The following is a 16,150-nucleotide window of genomic DNA, read 5'->3' on the forward strand; positions in this document are numbered from 1 at the left end:
ACCCCCTCGGCCTCCCAGCCTTTCATCCAAATTCGGTATTTTTCCGTAATGTATTTTTCATCCACGACCCTGGGGCATGTCCAAGTTGCACTCCAGGCCCAAGGAGAGCAGCTTTCTCCACCCCGAACACGTAGACGGGCGCGGGCCCCGCGCGGCAGGTGAAGGTGCTGCGGGGACCCCGCCGCCCGGCCCGCGCCCAGACCCCTGCCCCGCCGCCACCTGGGGAGAAGGACCCCGCTGGCCTCCCGGGAACCGCCACCCTGGCGGCACACGGAGCCTCCGCCGGCCAGAGCAGCCCGAGCTGGGGGAGGGGGCGCCCCGCGGGGAGCGGGGGAGGGGAGGGCCGGCCCCGCCAACGTCCGCGACCTGGGCGCAGGTCGGCCGCCCCTCCCCCGCTGTGCGGCCACGGCCCGGGGGGGCCCCACCGAAGCCCAGGGAGGAGGCGGGGGAGCCCAGCTTGCGGCCAGGAACGGCCCAGCGGCGCCACGGGACTTGGGAAAGTTTGTGCGCGCTCCTTCGCGCCACGGCCACGCGCAGAGAAGACTCAGAGCCGGCCCCGGGCCCGGCCCGGCACCGCCACGCGCGGTAAGCAGGACACCCGCGGGCGGGGGCCTCAGCCTGGGGCTCGGGTGGGGGCCGCGGCACCCGGGCCCCTCCCCCTCCGCGGCCTCCACGTCGGCAGCCCCCTGAGCCCGCCCACCCCGCAGCCCGGTCCTCCCCAGCCCCGTGCCGCGCGCTCACTCGTGGGCCCCCGCCCGCCGGTCCTGCCGCTCGCTTGCTCGCCCGCCGCGCGGGAGAAGCCGGGACGCTCCGAGGCGCGGCGCCCGGGCCCCGGCTGCTATATAGGGCGGCGGCCCAATCCCGCCTGGACACGTCAGCGCCCCGCCCGCCCCGCCGCCGGGGTCCCCGCCGCCCCGGCCGCCCAGCACCCGGGAGGCCCACCCAACTCCAGGCGTGGTTCTGCATCCTTTTTTCGGGTGGGGAAGGTGGTGCCGAGGAGTTGGGAAATTAATCACCTCCAGAAAGCAGAGGCAGCGCGCCCCGCAAGAACTCGAGCGGAAACAACCGAAGACCAGAAAGGGAGCAGGAAGGGCGGCTGCTCTGGAAGCAGATGTCACCAGTACCGCCCACCTCCCCCAAATCACAGAAGACAAACCTCAAAGGATGCCCACCACCATCGTAAACGGATGGCCCCACCAGCACGAGGTCCTACAGCGCACTGAAGCTCCCAGACGGCTCCCGGACTTTCATTCCCTCATTCCCACGTGTCTGTTCCTTATGTCCCTCACTTTCATAAACTATCTCCACCCGATTCCTTGCCAATCAACTTCATCTCCCCCCAAAATATAAAACCCCCTTCCTTTAAAGCATGCATTACTTAGGGCTCCATCTCTACATAGGTGCATACACGCAAAAGAACCGGTGTGTGGCCTCTGAGCCCACGGTGGACACGGAGGACTGGGCAGAACAGAATCCCTACTCTCAGGGGGTCTCCACCCTCCGGGAAGGACTTGTCACTTCTGCATCCATTGTGTTTACTAAGTGATAACTGCCACTGTTTCTTTTAAAGGTTTAAGGGGAGTCGAGCAATCTGTAGAGACGTCAGTCTGAACCTCTGGAGCAAAGTCGCAGGTGAGCAGAATCCTGCACAGGGCACAGGATCAGCTACAGGTATCTGGGGACAAGACCGTCCCACATAGGGCAAGAGGCAGGGGCACACCCAGCCTTACCCAGGGAATGGGGTCGGGTCAACACAGCCTGCAGCCGGGCCATGGGTGCTGTTGAGAATGGTGGGAGCTGGGTGGGGGCTGCCAGCAGCAGAAGGCAAGATCAGACGTGTTTCTTCGTGGAACACTCTAAGTGGAGAGCGGCAGGGGAGGGGAGGGCAGGGGAGGCCCACTATAATTCAGTCTAAAGATGACAATGGCTTGTATATGTTGGGCATAATGGATGAAATAAATGGCCAGATTTGGTATATATTCGGAAAGTGGCACCAAGAAATTCCTTATTAACCAGATGAGGGGTGTGAAAGAAGTTAAGGCACAGGTTCTTGGCCTGAGCGACTGGGAAGAGTTGCCCTCACTTAGGTGGGGAAAATGCAAGGAAGACTGGATGGATAGGGGTGTGATGTCTGACTGGGCAGGTGGGGATGTCCAGCAGGCAACTGTATGTGCGAGGTCAGGGGAGAAGCCCAGGAGCCAGCAGAAACACCAGTGCACTTCGTGACACCACCAAGGGAGGGGAGCAGAATCACAGAAGGCAGAGAACATCTGCGGCTTGAGGCAGAGAAGGAGCCAAGGGCATCATTAGCAAAGCCGTGCTCTAAGTCAGCAGCATGGAATTGGGCAGGTGGGCCTCCCTGGATGTGGAAATAGGCATTCCCTCTGTGTCATTGCTGTGGTTTGTTGGTAACCTTTCCGTGGGGATTAACCAATCAGCAACTAGTGCAAGTGTGTTTTTTGCTGCTGTTTTGTTTTTGAGGGCTCAGCACTGCAGAGGGAGATGGAGAAAGAGTAAGGGGTAGGGATTCGGTCCACTGTCAAGGAACTTCCAATAAAGCTAGGAAGTCAGCACAGGCACAGTACCTAGTACACAAGACACCATAAAGAGTTAGTTTTTAAAACACTGTTAGCAGAAGATACTATAAAATCAAATGTTAACTTTGTGCTAATAACCGTCCAGAATGCTTCCGTGATGCTCACAACCAGCATTTCCTCCCAGCAGGCTTAGCGCATTGAAACTAATAAATAGTTCGTAGAAGCAAATTTTAGAAATTCCAAGGCTAGCAATATTCAGACCAAATGAAGTGTGAACATCTGTCTGTGACATTTGAGTTTTCAGCCCTCAAAGGGAAGAAGTTTGGGTCTGCTCAAGGTAGGAGGTGAGAAGAGACACCCTCCTATTCTATAAAGTCATGATCCCCAAAAGGGCTACACCCTCAGCAGAAAATAGGTAGATCAAAAAAAGAAGAAGAAAAGCCCACTAGTGTCAAGGGGACTACAGGATGCTTTCTCTGACTATCCTGAGCTGGCAGGTAGAAGCATCTCTTGAGCTGTAGGGACAATGGACTAGTACTCTACAACCAACCCCATTTGTCCAAGAACCCCTAGCCCAAACTGAGATATTAAAACAGAAAGCAATCCCCCTCAGGAAAGAATAAACCTCACACCAGGCTAAAAATGATACCCGCAGATCAACCCAAATGGTAGAGAGGCTAAAAGCCCAAAGCTCAAAAAGAAGGAAGGATGGATTAGAAGTAGGATTAGACTCAAGAACTTCAGGAGACAGAACTGTAAGATTGAGACTATAAAAAAGCATGAGAGACATAAAGGGGGCATTTTAGAAAAAAATCAAGAGATGGAACGAATGAAAGAGCTAAGAAGTATGAAATAAAAAACTCTAACATATGTCTATAACTGCAGTTCCAAAAAAAAGAAAAATAAAAAAATCCAAAGAACAGAGAAGAAACATTTTTTAAAATAGTTGAGAAAATTCTAAGATTTAATGATACAACATTCTTCCCTCATCCCAAAAAAGAGACAGAAGGTGTCTGGCAGGATGATTTAAACTAATCCAAATCAAAACACACTACAGTGTAACCTCAGAGCACCACAGACAAGAGCAGACCTTAAAAGCAACTAGAGAGAAAAGACAGTTTACTTACAAAGAATACTATGAGACCAAGGGCAGACCACTTAAAACAATACATACCATAGGATGATGGCTATATAAAAATTATGATGAAAGAAATAACTGTCAATTTGGAATTATTTAAGAATTCTTTTTCATTTAAGAATGAGAATAAAATAGACATATTCAAAGATAAAGCAACTACTACCAATAGATCCAGGCTGACAGACCTACTAAAGGACATATTTCAGCAAGAAAATGAAAGCCAAAGAGACCAGAAAGAAGGAATACTGATTAACCAGCAACCTAGACAAAGCGAAACAAGCATTGACCCTATACTGAGATCAACAATAAAATTTGAAGGGAATTAAATTACAGATAGGTACATAAGCAGGATATGCAAGTACAAAATAAAATAAAAGACAGAATTAAAATGCTTAAGGCAGCAATAATATATAAGGTGGAAGGGGGATATGAAGTTGCAAGGTTTCAAGATTCTTACTATTTGGGGAGAAGCTAGCCCTTGTTGAGAATGAATGTAAAAATTTAAAGACAATCTAGGAAAAACAAAGAGTTTTTAACATTCAAACTAAACTCTTATTCAAATGGAAGTTATTGGCAATGTTCTAGATCTTGGATTCCACCACCTCTAGATCCAGGTGGTGGAATCTTGGATTCAGCGGTATTATTATGATGTACATTATTACTGGTTACATTATACTGTATCAATAATTGTTAAAAGAGAGAAAACAAGAAAAAAGAATAGGAGGCAAGAGAAGTAAAAGAAACAATGAAAAAGCAAGGTAAAGAACAAAAGTGATGAGAGGAATGAATTCAAACCCATCAGTAATCTAAGCAAGTGTTAACAGACTAAACTGACCAACTCTAAGAGCAGCTACAAGCCATTCAACAGTCGTAAACCATACAGACATACAGGCTGAAATAAAGAGATGGAAGAAGTACTCCAAGCAAATACTAACCATATGAAAGTTGGTTATGTTATTTTCATATAACACAGACTGTAGCATAAAAGTCATTAAGAACAGAGAAGGTCAAGAATTTAAAAATTCAGTAACTCTGATTACATGCATCTAATAACATAGCTGCAAAACATATAAAGTAAAAACTGAAGGTTACTAGGAGAAATTGATATATCCAAGGTTAAAGGGTGAGACTGACCCAACTCTCTTGGTAACACAGGTTGTGGGACTGGAAAATGTATACAGGATGCAAACAACACAATTAATCTATTTTATTGAACATATGATTAAAAGTGACACTTTTTAAAAAAACCATAAAACCTGGCCAGGAGCGGGAAAAAAAAAAAAATTAAACAAATAGTAAAGAATTAAATCATAATAACATTCTCAGACCACCACTCAATTAGAACTCAACTTAAAAATTTAAAGAGTATATAAGTTTTAAAACTTGCTTCTAAGTAACTCATGGAACAAAGAAGAAATCTGAAAACATTTAAAACGAAGCCATTAAGCAATTATATACCCCACCTTGTGGAATGAAACACGAGTGTTGCTGAAAGTCCTGTAACTTTAAGCCATCCTATCAGCGGGGAGGAAAAAATAAAATAAGCTAATCATCCACTACTGAAACTAGAAAAAAACACCAGAATACACAAAAGAAAGGTAGAAGGAAATAAAGATAGGAAATGAATGAACTAAAAGACATATATCACAAAGGATAAACAAAACCTACATCCAAGTTTCTTAAAAACCAAGTTCAATCTCTGGCAAAAATGATTGCTGAAAAAAAAAGAGTATAAATAGACAATATTAAGAATTAAAAGGGGGTCAAAAGCTACAGCTAAAATGGAGACTTGGAAAAATCATTTAAGAATTCTATTGAGAAGAGTAGTGTCAAAAACTTGAAAACAGATGAAATGGGCAAATTCTAGAAAAATAAGTTACCCAAACTGAGTTAGAAATATAGTTTCAATAACCAACCTTCCCCAGTCTCCAAAGAAACAAATATAAAAATCACAACAAGGCCGGGCGAGGTGGCTCACGCCTGTAATCCCAGCACTTTGCAAAGGAGGTGCAGGCAGGCAGATCACCTGAGGTTGGGAGTTCGAGACCAGCCTGACCAACATGATGAAACCCCATCTTTACTAAAAATGCAAAATTAGGCGTGGTGGTGGGCGCCTGTAACCCCAGCTACTCAGGAGGCCGAGGCAGGAGAATCGCCTGAACCCGGGACGTGGAGGTTGCGGTGAGCCAAGATCGCACCATTGCACTCCAGTCTGGGAAACAAGAGGGAAACTCCATCTCAAAACAACAACAACAACAACAAAAATACACAAAAAGGCGGGCCTCCAAATGCTTTTGTAAGGAAGCTTTGAGAGATTATCTCCCACACAAAGCTAGGGGGCTTGGACTTATCACAAAGGAATGAGTGAATCTCACCTAGGTACTTAAAAACCAAAGCCTGAAACAATCTTGCAAACTGATCCAGAAATAGAAAAACAAATACTATCATGATAAAGTTTAATCCAGTAATGTGGGGTGGTACAATATTAAAAAAACAGATTAAAGTAACTTGCCACATTAACAGCATGAGGGGCAAAGATAATTTGATCATTTCAAAAGATTAAAATGGGCTGGACATGGTGGCTTGTGCCTGTTATCCCAGCACTTTGGGAGGCCGAGGCAGGCAGATAACTGAGGTTAAGAGTTCGAGACCAGCCTGGCCAACATGGCGAAATCCCGTCTCTACCAAACATACAAACATTAGCTGGGCGTGGTGGCACATGCCTGTATTGCCAGCTACTTGGGAGGCTGAGGCAGGAGGATCGCTTGAACCCAGGAGGTGGAGGTTGCAATGAAACAAGATAGTGCCACTGCACTCCAGCCTGGGCAACAGAGCAAGACTCCATCTCAAAAAAAACCAAAAAGATTCAAATGAAGAACCTCAACTAATTAACCCATTCCTAATAGCAACTAGGAATATAAGCCAGGGCAGTATGGGAAGAAAAAGAAAGTTATCAGAATTGACAATGAACCCAAACTGCCAGTACTCACAGACAACGGAACTGTGCTGGTAGAAAATCCAGAATGTAAGCACACACTATTAGAACTAAGTAAAAAGTTCAGTAAGTTTTCTGGAAATAAAACCAATACACACAATCACACAATCATGTTTCCAAAACGTCGGCAACAAACTATTAAAGATAAATCTAAGCTGGGTGTGGTGACGCATGCCTGTAGTTCCAGCTACCTGGGGGGCTGAGGCACAAGAATCGCTTGAATCCAGGAGGCAGATGCTGCCACTGCACTCCAGCCTGAGCGACAGAGTGAGGCTCTGTCCCCCCTCCGCCCCTCTAAAAATTTTTTTAAAAATCTAATAAGAAAAAAATGTGATTTATAGAGCTTACAAAAACCTTTGTCAAAATACAGAAATGACCTTAATAAATGGAGATAGGCCATGGTCATCTAAAGAAAGACTTAATCATGGACAGTAATTCTCCCCTAATTAGACTAGAAATTCAATGCAAATGTAACTTAAATCCCAAAAGGTATGTGTGTGTATGGAATTTTACAACCAGATTTTATACAATTTTTAATTATACCAGATTTCTATATGCAATTTTTATAATGTTGCATTGCAAACACTGAATTCTATAAAAAAAATTATTTAGGATATTTACATATACAATCATATTTACACAAAATTTATACAAAAGATCAAGGACCAGGAACAGCCAATACAACTCTGAAGAACACAGCGTGGAGGGCTTGCTCTCTCCAGAGTCAGGCTGTGCAGCAACAGTAATTCAGACTGTGGTGCTGGCGCCGGGGACAGACAGGGAGAACAAGGGAGCAGCAGAGAGGGCCCACACGGACAGCACAGACACAGACATTGCCTGCCTCAGACGTGGTCGCGTGGATCAGCACGGAGATGGAGGATGCAATCAATGGCTCTGGGAAAACTGGTTATCTACAGTAGGAGAGAAAAACTAGGTCCTTATTTCACACCAAGGCCTATTAAGGCTTAAGATGCAAACACTCCACGAGTGAACAATTCCACTTCTAGAGACATACTTCAGCAAAAAGCTCTCCCACCTGAGCAAAAGGAAACGCGTACAAAAATGCTCATCTCACTGCACTGCTAGTAATAGTCAACCAGTTTTTAAGAACCTAATTGTCAATGGATAAACATGGATGAATGGAGGTATACAATGTGTGCAGCCTACTTCTCTCTTTGCTTTAACTGATCACCTGACAGGAACCCACTGAAGTGGAGCCATGCTGAAGGGGTCAGGACGAGCAGCAGACCAGGGGTCATCTCCAAGGCTGTGGAAGCAGAGATGTGGAGGATGGGCGCCCACCACCTGCGCAGCAGCAGAGCAGTCTTATAGGAAGTTACTAGCATCACGGGATGGCAGCTAAGTTTAGCACAATTTGCACTCACTCCCATACTGAGTGTGGTGGTCAAAGTCAGGTCAAAGAAATGTTTCCATCCCATTTGATACCTGAAATTTTAAAATTATACGTGGCTCATATTACATTTTTATTAGCACAAACTGGTTTTATGATTAAGCTTATTTATACTCAGTTTAACTTGACTTGTAGCATATCCTAATAAGGAAGAACTTTTCTTTGGCTCACATATATTTACTACTGATATATTACAGTATATATTATTACATTAAATTCCTGGCCCTAAAATAAAGTCTCATGAAAGTTCAGATGAGACAGAAACAAAGAGCTGCAGTCCAGGGTTTCCTGTAAATTTGCCTTGTTCTTTCTCCACTAACTAATTCTGTCAGTTTCACTACTTTTCAGGAAGTAACAGAAAAGGTAACTCAGTATATTCTCCAATGACACTGTTCTCTGGCTTATTTCTTTGATTCATGTATTTCTTCTAGGGAAGGTGAAAATACGTAACTTGTGTTTTATCCGAGTTATTGTAGGCACCTATAATGAGAACAAATTGTATAAAGAACACCAAACTTGTTGCCGGGATACCTGCTTTCAGAATCCTGCTCAGATATAATTTGGGTCACCTTGGCTGGTTGTTTAAGCCGTCAACTTTTACAATTCACATCTGTAAGTTTTTGGGGCCTTTACTGCAAGTTATTAAAAAGATCAAGGAAAATACATCTAAAAGAACCTACCCTTTAGTAGGTATCTCACTGCTTGGGAACGTTCCACTGAACTCACCACCTTCCACTGAATTAACGCATTTAGTGGAGTATGCCACTACATTAATTTTACAAACACAGAAGCAATCAGCACGTATTTCTACAGTTGAGTAAAGAATAATATTTACTGGCCGGGCGCGGTGGCTCAAGCCTGTAATCCCAGCACTTTGGGAGGCCGAGACGGGCGGATCACAAGGTCAGGAGATCGAGACCATCCTGGCTAACACGGTGAAACCCCGTCTCTACTAAAATACAAAAAAAAAATTAGCCGGGCATGTTGGCGGGCGCCTGTAGTCCCAGCTACTTGGGAGGCTGAGGCAGGAGAATGGCGTGAACCCGGGGGGCGAAGCTTGCAGTGAGCTGAGATCCGGCCACTGCACCCCAGCCTGGGCGACAGAGAGAGACTCCGCCTCTCAAAAAAAAAAAAAAAAAAAAAGAATAACATTTACTTAGAGCCTAATTAAAGAACATGTGTCAGATAAATACAATTTATTTTCTTTTTTTTTTTTTTTTCTTTTTGAGACAGTCTCTCTCTCAGTCCCCCAGGCTGGAGAGCAGTGGCGGGATCTCGGCTCACTGCAAGCTCCGCCTCCCGGGTTCATGCTATTCTCCTGCCTCAGCCTCCCGAGTAGCTGGGACTACAGGTGCCCGCCACCACGCCCGGCTAAGTTTTTGTATTTTTAGTAGAGATGGGGTTTCACCGTGGTCTCGATCTCCTGACCTTGTGATCCGCCCGTCTCGGCCTCCCAAAGTGCTGGGATTACAGGCGTGAGCCACCGCACCCGGCCAATACAATTTATCTTCTTAAGAAGATGGGGGGCCGAGCATGGTGGCTCACACCTGTAATCCCAACACTTTGGGAGGCCAAGGCGGGCGGAGAGTTCTAGACCGACCAGCCTGACCAACATGGAGAAACCCTGTCTCTACTAAAATACAAAATTAGTCAGGTGTGGTGACACATGCCTGTGATGCCAGCTACTTGGGAGGCGGAGGTTACAGTGAGCCCAGATCATGCCATTGCCCTCCAGCCTGGGCAACAAGAGCGAAACTCTCTCTCTCTCTAAACAAACAAACAAAAAAAGAAGACAGGGGCTAGGCACAGTGGCTCACACCTGTAATTCCAGCACTTTGGGAGGCCGAGGCGGGTGGATCCCTTGAGGTCAGGAGTTTGAGACCAGCCTGGCCAACATGGTGAAACCCCATCTCTACTGAAAATACAGAAGTTAGCTGGGTGTGGTGGCAGGCATATGCCTGAAATCCCATCTACTCAGGAGACTAAGGCAGGAGAATCACCTGAACCTGGGAGGCAGAGGTTGCAGTGAGCAGAGATGGCGCCACTGCACTCTAGCCTAGCGACAGAGCAAGACTCTGTCTCAAAGAAAACAACAGCAACAACAAAACAAAAACAAAGGATGGGGCAGGGCATGGTGGCACAGGCCTGTAATCCCAGCACTCTGGGAGGCCAAGGTGGACAGACTGCTTGAGCTCAAGAGTTTGAGACCAGCCTGGGCATGGAAAAACTCTATCTCTACCAAAAAAAATTAGGCCGGATGCGGTGGCTCACACCTGTAATCCCAGGACTTTGGGAGGCCAAGGCGGGTGGATCATCTGAGGTCAGGAGTTCGAGACCAGCCTGACCAACATGATGAAACCCCGTCTCTACTAACAATACAAAATTAGCTGGGCGTGGTGGCACACACCTGTAATCCCAGCTACTTGGGAGGCTGAGGCAGGAGAATCCCTTGAACCCAGGAGGCAGAGGTTGCAGTGAGCCAAGATTGCGCCATTGCACTCCAGCCTGTGCAACAAGAGCAAAACTCTGCCTCAAAAATAAATAAATAAATAAATAAATAAATAAATAAATAAATAAATAAATAAATAAATAAATAAATAAATAAGCCAGGCATGGTGGCACGTGCCTGTAATCCCAGCTACTCAGGAGGCTGAAGTGGAAGAATTGCTTGGGCCTGGGAGGTGGGAGTTGCAATGAATTGAGATCGTGATACTGCCCTCCAGCCTGGTTGACCAAGTCAGACCCTGTCTCAAAAAAATAAAAATAAAGAAGAGGACAGGACAAATGTTAGGTCCAAAATAATAAATTAATGGATTTTCACAGAAAGAGACTACTCTTTTGAGCTGTGCTGGCCAACATGGACTGGTCACATGTCACTACAGTCTTCACACATGGCTAGTTTAAAATGATATGTGCTGTGAGTCTAAAATATACATCAGATTTTGAAAATTTAGTACAAAAAAATACAACGTAAAACATTTTATTATTAGTTTTAGGATGGATTACATGTAAAATGATATAATCTTACATTGGGTGAAACAAAATTATTAAAATTAACCTCACTTATTTTTATATTTTAAGGCAGATGTTGGAAAATTTTAAATTATATGTGGCTCATATTTTTACTGAACAGCAGTGCCAGAGTGTCTGTAATTTCAAACCAAAGCTAAACTATAAACTGACAAGGGAGCTTTTCTCATTAGTAAACTTTATATGACAATCTTAAGGAAAAAAAAAATTTTGTTACAAATCTTTTGTGTTTAATGAATAAATTTACATTGGGGGAAAAGTACAAAATGCGTCTTCTTCTCAATCATGAAAGCATCTCCTCGACCACAAACACAAACGTGGCACACGTGGCTCAAACACTTCTGGGGAGAAGAGGAGCACGTTACGTTGACAGTATTTCCTCAAGGACTCTAATAACCTATTTTTTAAAAAATGGGCCAAAGATACAAGCAGGCCTTTCATGGAAGTGCAGGAAACATTTATTCAATTTGTATTTTAAAATGCAAGCAAAAAGTAGAATAAGATTCTACATTTCACCTCAGTTTGGCAAAAATAAAATCTGAAGACTCAAAAAAAGGTGTGGGAAAACAGGTGCGGCTGGAGGAATAATCGGTGTGATCTCTTTGGAGAGCGTACATATTTGATTATGTACTGAGATTTAAAATATCAATATTCTTTGATTCAACACTTCCTACTTCTAAGAATTTCTCACACATGTGCCCAAAGATAGAGGCACACTTCAGCTTACAGTGCTTCTCTTACTTGGGTTTTTTAGACATTCTGTTTCTCCTAAGTTGAAGGTTTTGGCAACTGTGCAGGTCTTTCCATGCCACTTTTCCAACAGCACATTTTGGTAATTCTAGCAATATTTCACACTTTTTCACTGTCATTGTATCTGTTATGCTGATCTGCAATCCTTGATGTTACTACTGTAATTGTTTCGGGGTGCCATGAACCATGCTCATACAAGGCAGAGAACTTAATCAGTGTTGTGTGTGCTCTGACTGCTCCGACTGGCCATTCCCATCTCTCTCCCTGTCCTCACGCCTCCCAATCCCTAGACACAATATTGAAGGGAAACCAATTAATAACACAACCATTGCTTCCAAGTGTCCAAGTGAAACGAAGAGTCGCACATCTCTCATATTAAATCAAAAGCTAGAAATGATTAAGAAGGCATGTTAAAAGCTGAGACACGCCAGAAGCTAGGCCTCTTGCACCAAACAGTCAAGATGTGAATGCAAAGAAAAAAGGCTGAAGGAAAAGTGCTACGACAGTGAACACACAGATGGTAAGAAAGCGAAACAGTCTTACTGCTGATATGGAGAAAGTTTGAGTGGTCTGGCTAGAAGATTAAACCAGCCTCAACATTCCCTTAAACCAAAGCCTAATCCAGAGCAAGGCCCTAACTCTCTATATTCCACGAAGGCTGAGAGAGGTGAGCAAGCTGCAGGAAAACATGTCTCAAGCTGGCAGAGGCTGGTTCTTGAAGCTGAAGGAAAGAACTGTCTCTCTAACATAGAAGTGCGAGGTGAAGCAGCCAGTGCTGGTGTGGAAGCTGCAGTGAGTTATCAAGATTGAGCTAAGGTCACTGACGAAAGTAGCTGCACTGAACAGATTTTCAGTGTAAATGAGACAGCTTTATAGTGCACGAAGATGCCATCTAAGGACTTTGATAGCTAGATGGCTTCTTTTTTTTTTCTTTTTGAGACGGAGTCTCGCTCTGTCCCCCAGGCTGGAGTGAGGTGGCGCCATCTCAGCTCACTGCAAGCTCCGCCTCCTGGATTCAAGTGATTCTCCTGCCTCAGCCTACCGAGTAGCTAGGACTACAGGCGCCCGCCACCACGCCCGGAGCAATTTTTTATATTTTTAGTAGAGACGGGTTTCCCCATGTTAGCCAGGATGGTCTCGATCTCCTGACCTCGTGATCCGCCCACCTCGGCCTCCCAGAGTGCTGGGATTACAGACGTGAGCTGCCGCGCCCAGCCAACAGCTAGACGGCTTCTAAGAGAAGCCTTCAAAGATTCAAAAGGCAGCTGACTCTCTTGTGAGGGGCTAGTGCAGCCAGTGACTTTATGTTAAAGCCAATGCTCATTTACCATTCTGAAATTCCTAGGGGTCTGAAGAATTACACTAAATATACTCTGCCTGTGCTGTATAAATGAAACAAATCCTGGATGACGGCACTTCTGTTTACAGAACGATTTACTGAATATTTTAAGCTCACCGTTAAGATCTACTGCCCAGAAAAAAAAAAAAAAAAAAAAAAAAAGATTCCTTTCAAAACATTACTGCTGATTGGCAAAGCATCTGGTCACCCAAGACCTCTGATGGAGATGTACAAGGAGATGAATTTTTTTTCATGCTGGCTAACAGCCATTCTGCAGCCCATGGATCAAGAAGTAATTTCAACTTTCAAGTCTTATCATTTAAGAAATACATTGTATAAGGCTATATAGCTGCCATAGATAGTTATTCCTCTGATGGATTTGGGCAAAGTCCATTGAAAACCTCCTGTAAAGGATTCACCATTCCAGACGCCATGACTTTGTGGGATTCGAGTCTTCAGTGGAGAAAGCAACTGCAAATGTGATAGAGACAGCAAGAGAACTAGAATTAGAAGTGGAGCCTGAAGATGGGACTGAATTGCTGCAATCTCATGATAAAACGTGAACAGATGAGGAGTTGCTTCTTACGGATGAGCAGAGAAAGTGGTTTCCTAAGATAGAATCTACTCAGGAAGTAGAGGCTGAATGAAGATGTTGTGAACATTGTTGAAATGACAACAAAGGATTTAGAATATTACATAAACTCAGTTGATAAAGCAGTGGCAGTGTTTGAGAGGACTGATTCCAATTCTGAAAGTAGTTCTATTGTGGGAAAATGCAATCAAACAACATCACATGCTACAGAGAAATCTTTTGTGGAAGAGTCAATGCAGTAAACGTCATTGTTGTCTTATTTTACGAAATTGCCAGTCACCCCAACATGTAGCAACCTGCGCTCTGATCAGTCAGCAGCCATCAACATCAAGGCGAGACCTTCCGGCGCAAAAAGATTAAGGCTTGCGGAAGGCTCAATGATCATGAGCATTTTTTAACCAGTATTTTTTAAATTATTTTCTGAGATGGAGTCTTACTCTGTTGCCCAGGCTGGAATGCAGTGGCACAATCTCGATTTTTGTTCACTACAACCTCCGCCTCCCGGGTTCAAGTGATTCTCCTGCCTCAGCCTCCCAAGTAGCTGGTATTACAGGTGTGCTCCACCACACCCAGCTAATTTTCGTATTTTTAGTAGAGACGGGGTTTCACCATAGTGGTCAGGGTGGTCTCCAACTCCTGACCTCAGGTGATCCACGCACCTTAGCCTTCCAACGTGCTGAGATTACAGGCCTGAGTCACTGTGCCCGGCCTTAACCGTTACTTAAAATTAAGGTATATATATACATTGTTTTTCTAAACATATTACAGCTTTTATATGCACTGGGAAATGTAAAACTCATGTGACCTGCTTTATTGGGATGTTAGGCTTTCTTGTGGTGGTATCACAAACCTGCAATGTCTCTGCAGTGTGCCTGATGTGTACTGTAGCATTTTTGTAGAATCAAAAGATTAAACATTTGCATTGGTTTGGTCCGGGACTGGGTAAATAAATGGTAGTAGAACACAAAGCACTATCACTGACCTCCATAAATGACCTGATGAGTGACCAAATCTCCACCTCTACAGTAAAATATTAATTGATGCCATGAGCAGGGTGCCTTCCAGTGTGCCCTGAACACCGATCCCCACCAGTGATGATGTATGCTTAGTAAGACTTAGTTTCACCTGCTCTCAAACCTGTTTATGCCAGTTTCACTAGTTAATGTAACTAGTTAATGTAACTATATTTAGAAATAATTCAAAATAATGAAAGAGTGAAATGTATCTATGAATATTAAATTTACCACACTGAAATTTCAAGAAAAACAAGTTGCCTTAAAAAAATTATGGTTGGACATGGTGGCTCACGCCTATAATCCTAGCACTTTGGGAGGCCAAGGCAGAGGGATCACTTGAGGCCAGAAGTTTGAGACCAGCCTGGGCAACAAAGTGAGACCTCATTTCTTAAAAAAAATAAAATAATAAAAACAATTAGCCTGTGCCTGTAATCCTAGTTACTCAGGAGACTGAGGCAGAAGGATCATGTGAACCCAGTTTGAAGCTGCAGGGAGTTACGATCCTGCCACAGCACTCTAGCCTGGGAAAAAGAGCAAGACCTGTTGGTTTAAAAGAAAAAGTCACTTGGGGGAAAACCTTTAAAATCTCAGAGAATCCTACATTGATTATGAGTTTCTTAAATTTTTGTTCTACTTAAAACAAATGAATGCTGAAAATTCTAGATGACATATTATCAATTTCATTTATGTAAGAAGAGAGTACGTGGCCAGGCATGGTGGCTCATGCCTGGTATCCCAGCACTTTGGGAGGTTGAGGTGGGCAGATTGCTTGAGCCCAGTTCAAGACCAACCTAGGCAACACAGTCTGAAAGGAAAATAAATCTTGGGGTCCCCAAATCACTAAGCTAAAGGAAAAGTCAAGCTGGGAACTGCTTAGGGCCAACCTGCCTCCCATGCTCTTCACAGTCTCCCCTCTGCTCACTGAGATCAATGCATATCTGGCTGTCTCCTTTGGAGAGGCTCATCAGAAACTCCAAAGAATGCAACCATTTGTCTCTTACCTACCTGTGACCTGGAAGCGCCCTCCCCACTTGGAGTCTTCCTGCCTTTGCTTCGCGTTGCCCCGCCTTTCCAGACCGAACCAACGTTCACCCTGCATATGCTGACTGATGTCTCATGTCTCCCTACAATGTATAAAGCCAAACCGTGCTCTGACCACCTTGGGTGCACGTCATCAGGACCTCCTGAGCCTGGGTCATGGTTGCGCATCCTCAACCTTGGGAAAATAAGCTTTCTAAATTAACTGAGACTTGTCAGATGTCCTGGGTTCACAATGGCGAAACCCTGACTCTACCAAATAAATAAATAAATAAATAAATAAATAAATAAATAAATAAATAAA

General features: G+C 44.5%; 2 protein-coding genes across 5 annotated transcripts in view; one reads left to right on the top strand and one right to left on the bottom strand.

Annotated features, from left to right (window-relative positions):
- Positions 1-16,150, bottom strand: part of HDLBP (high density lipoprotein binding protein) — a 91,489-nt gene that overhangs the window by 44,304 nt on the left and 31,035 nt on the right. The window contains exon 1 of one of the 4 annotated variants that reach the window (XM_023195107.1): positions 1,017-1,093. The exons of 2 other annotated variants lie outside the window; for them this stretch is intronic. The gene's annotated coding sequence lies outside the window, so the exon portion shown is untranslated. Of the gene's footprint in view, positions 1-741; positions 868-1,016; positions 1,094-16,150 lie in introns of those variants that run through there. One more of the 4 variants, XM_023195105.1, reaches the window with a different exon arrangement.
- The window catches only part of LOC116418969 (translation initiation factor IF-2-like), a 27,596-nt gene continuing 11,522 nt past the window's right edge, over positions 77-16,150 (top strand). The window contains exons 1-2 of the mRNA XM_031936421.1: positions 77-585; positions 1,571-1,632. Of these exons, the coding sequence (XP_031792281.1) occupies positions 77-585; positions 1,571-1,632 (571 nt within the window). The remainder of the gene's footprint in view (positions 586-1,570; positions 1,633-16,150) is intronic.

Source organism: Piliocolobus tephrosceles, chromosome 11, assembly GCF_002776525.5.
Source record: "Piliocolobus tephrosceles isolate RC106 chromosome 11, ASM277652v3, whole genome shotgun sequence".
Taxonomy (NCBI): domain Eukaryota; kingdom Metazoa; phylum Chordata; class Mammalia; order Primates; family Cercopithecidae; genus Piliocolobus; species Piliocolobus tephrosceles.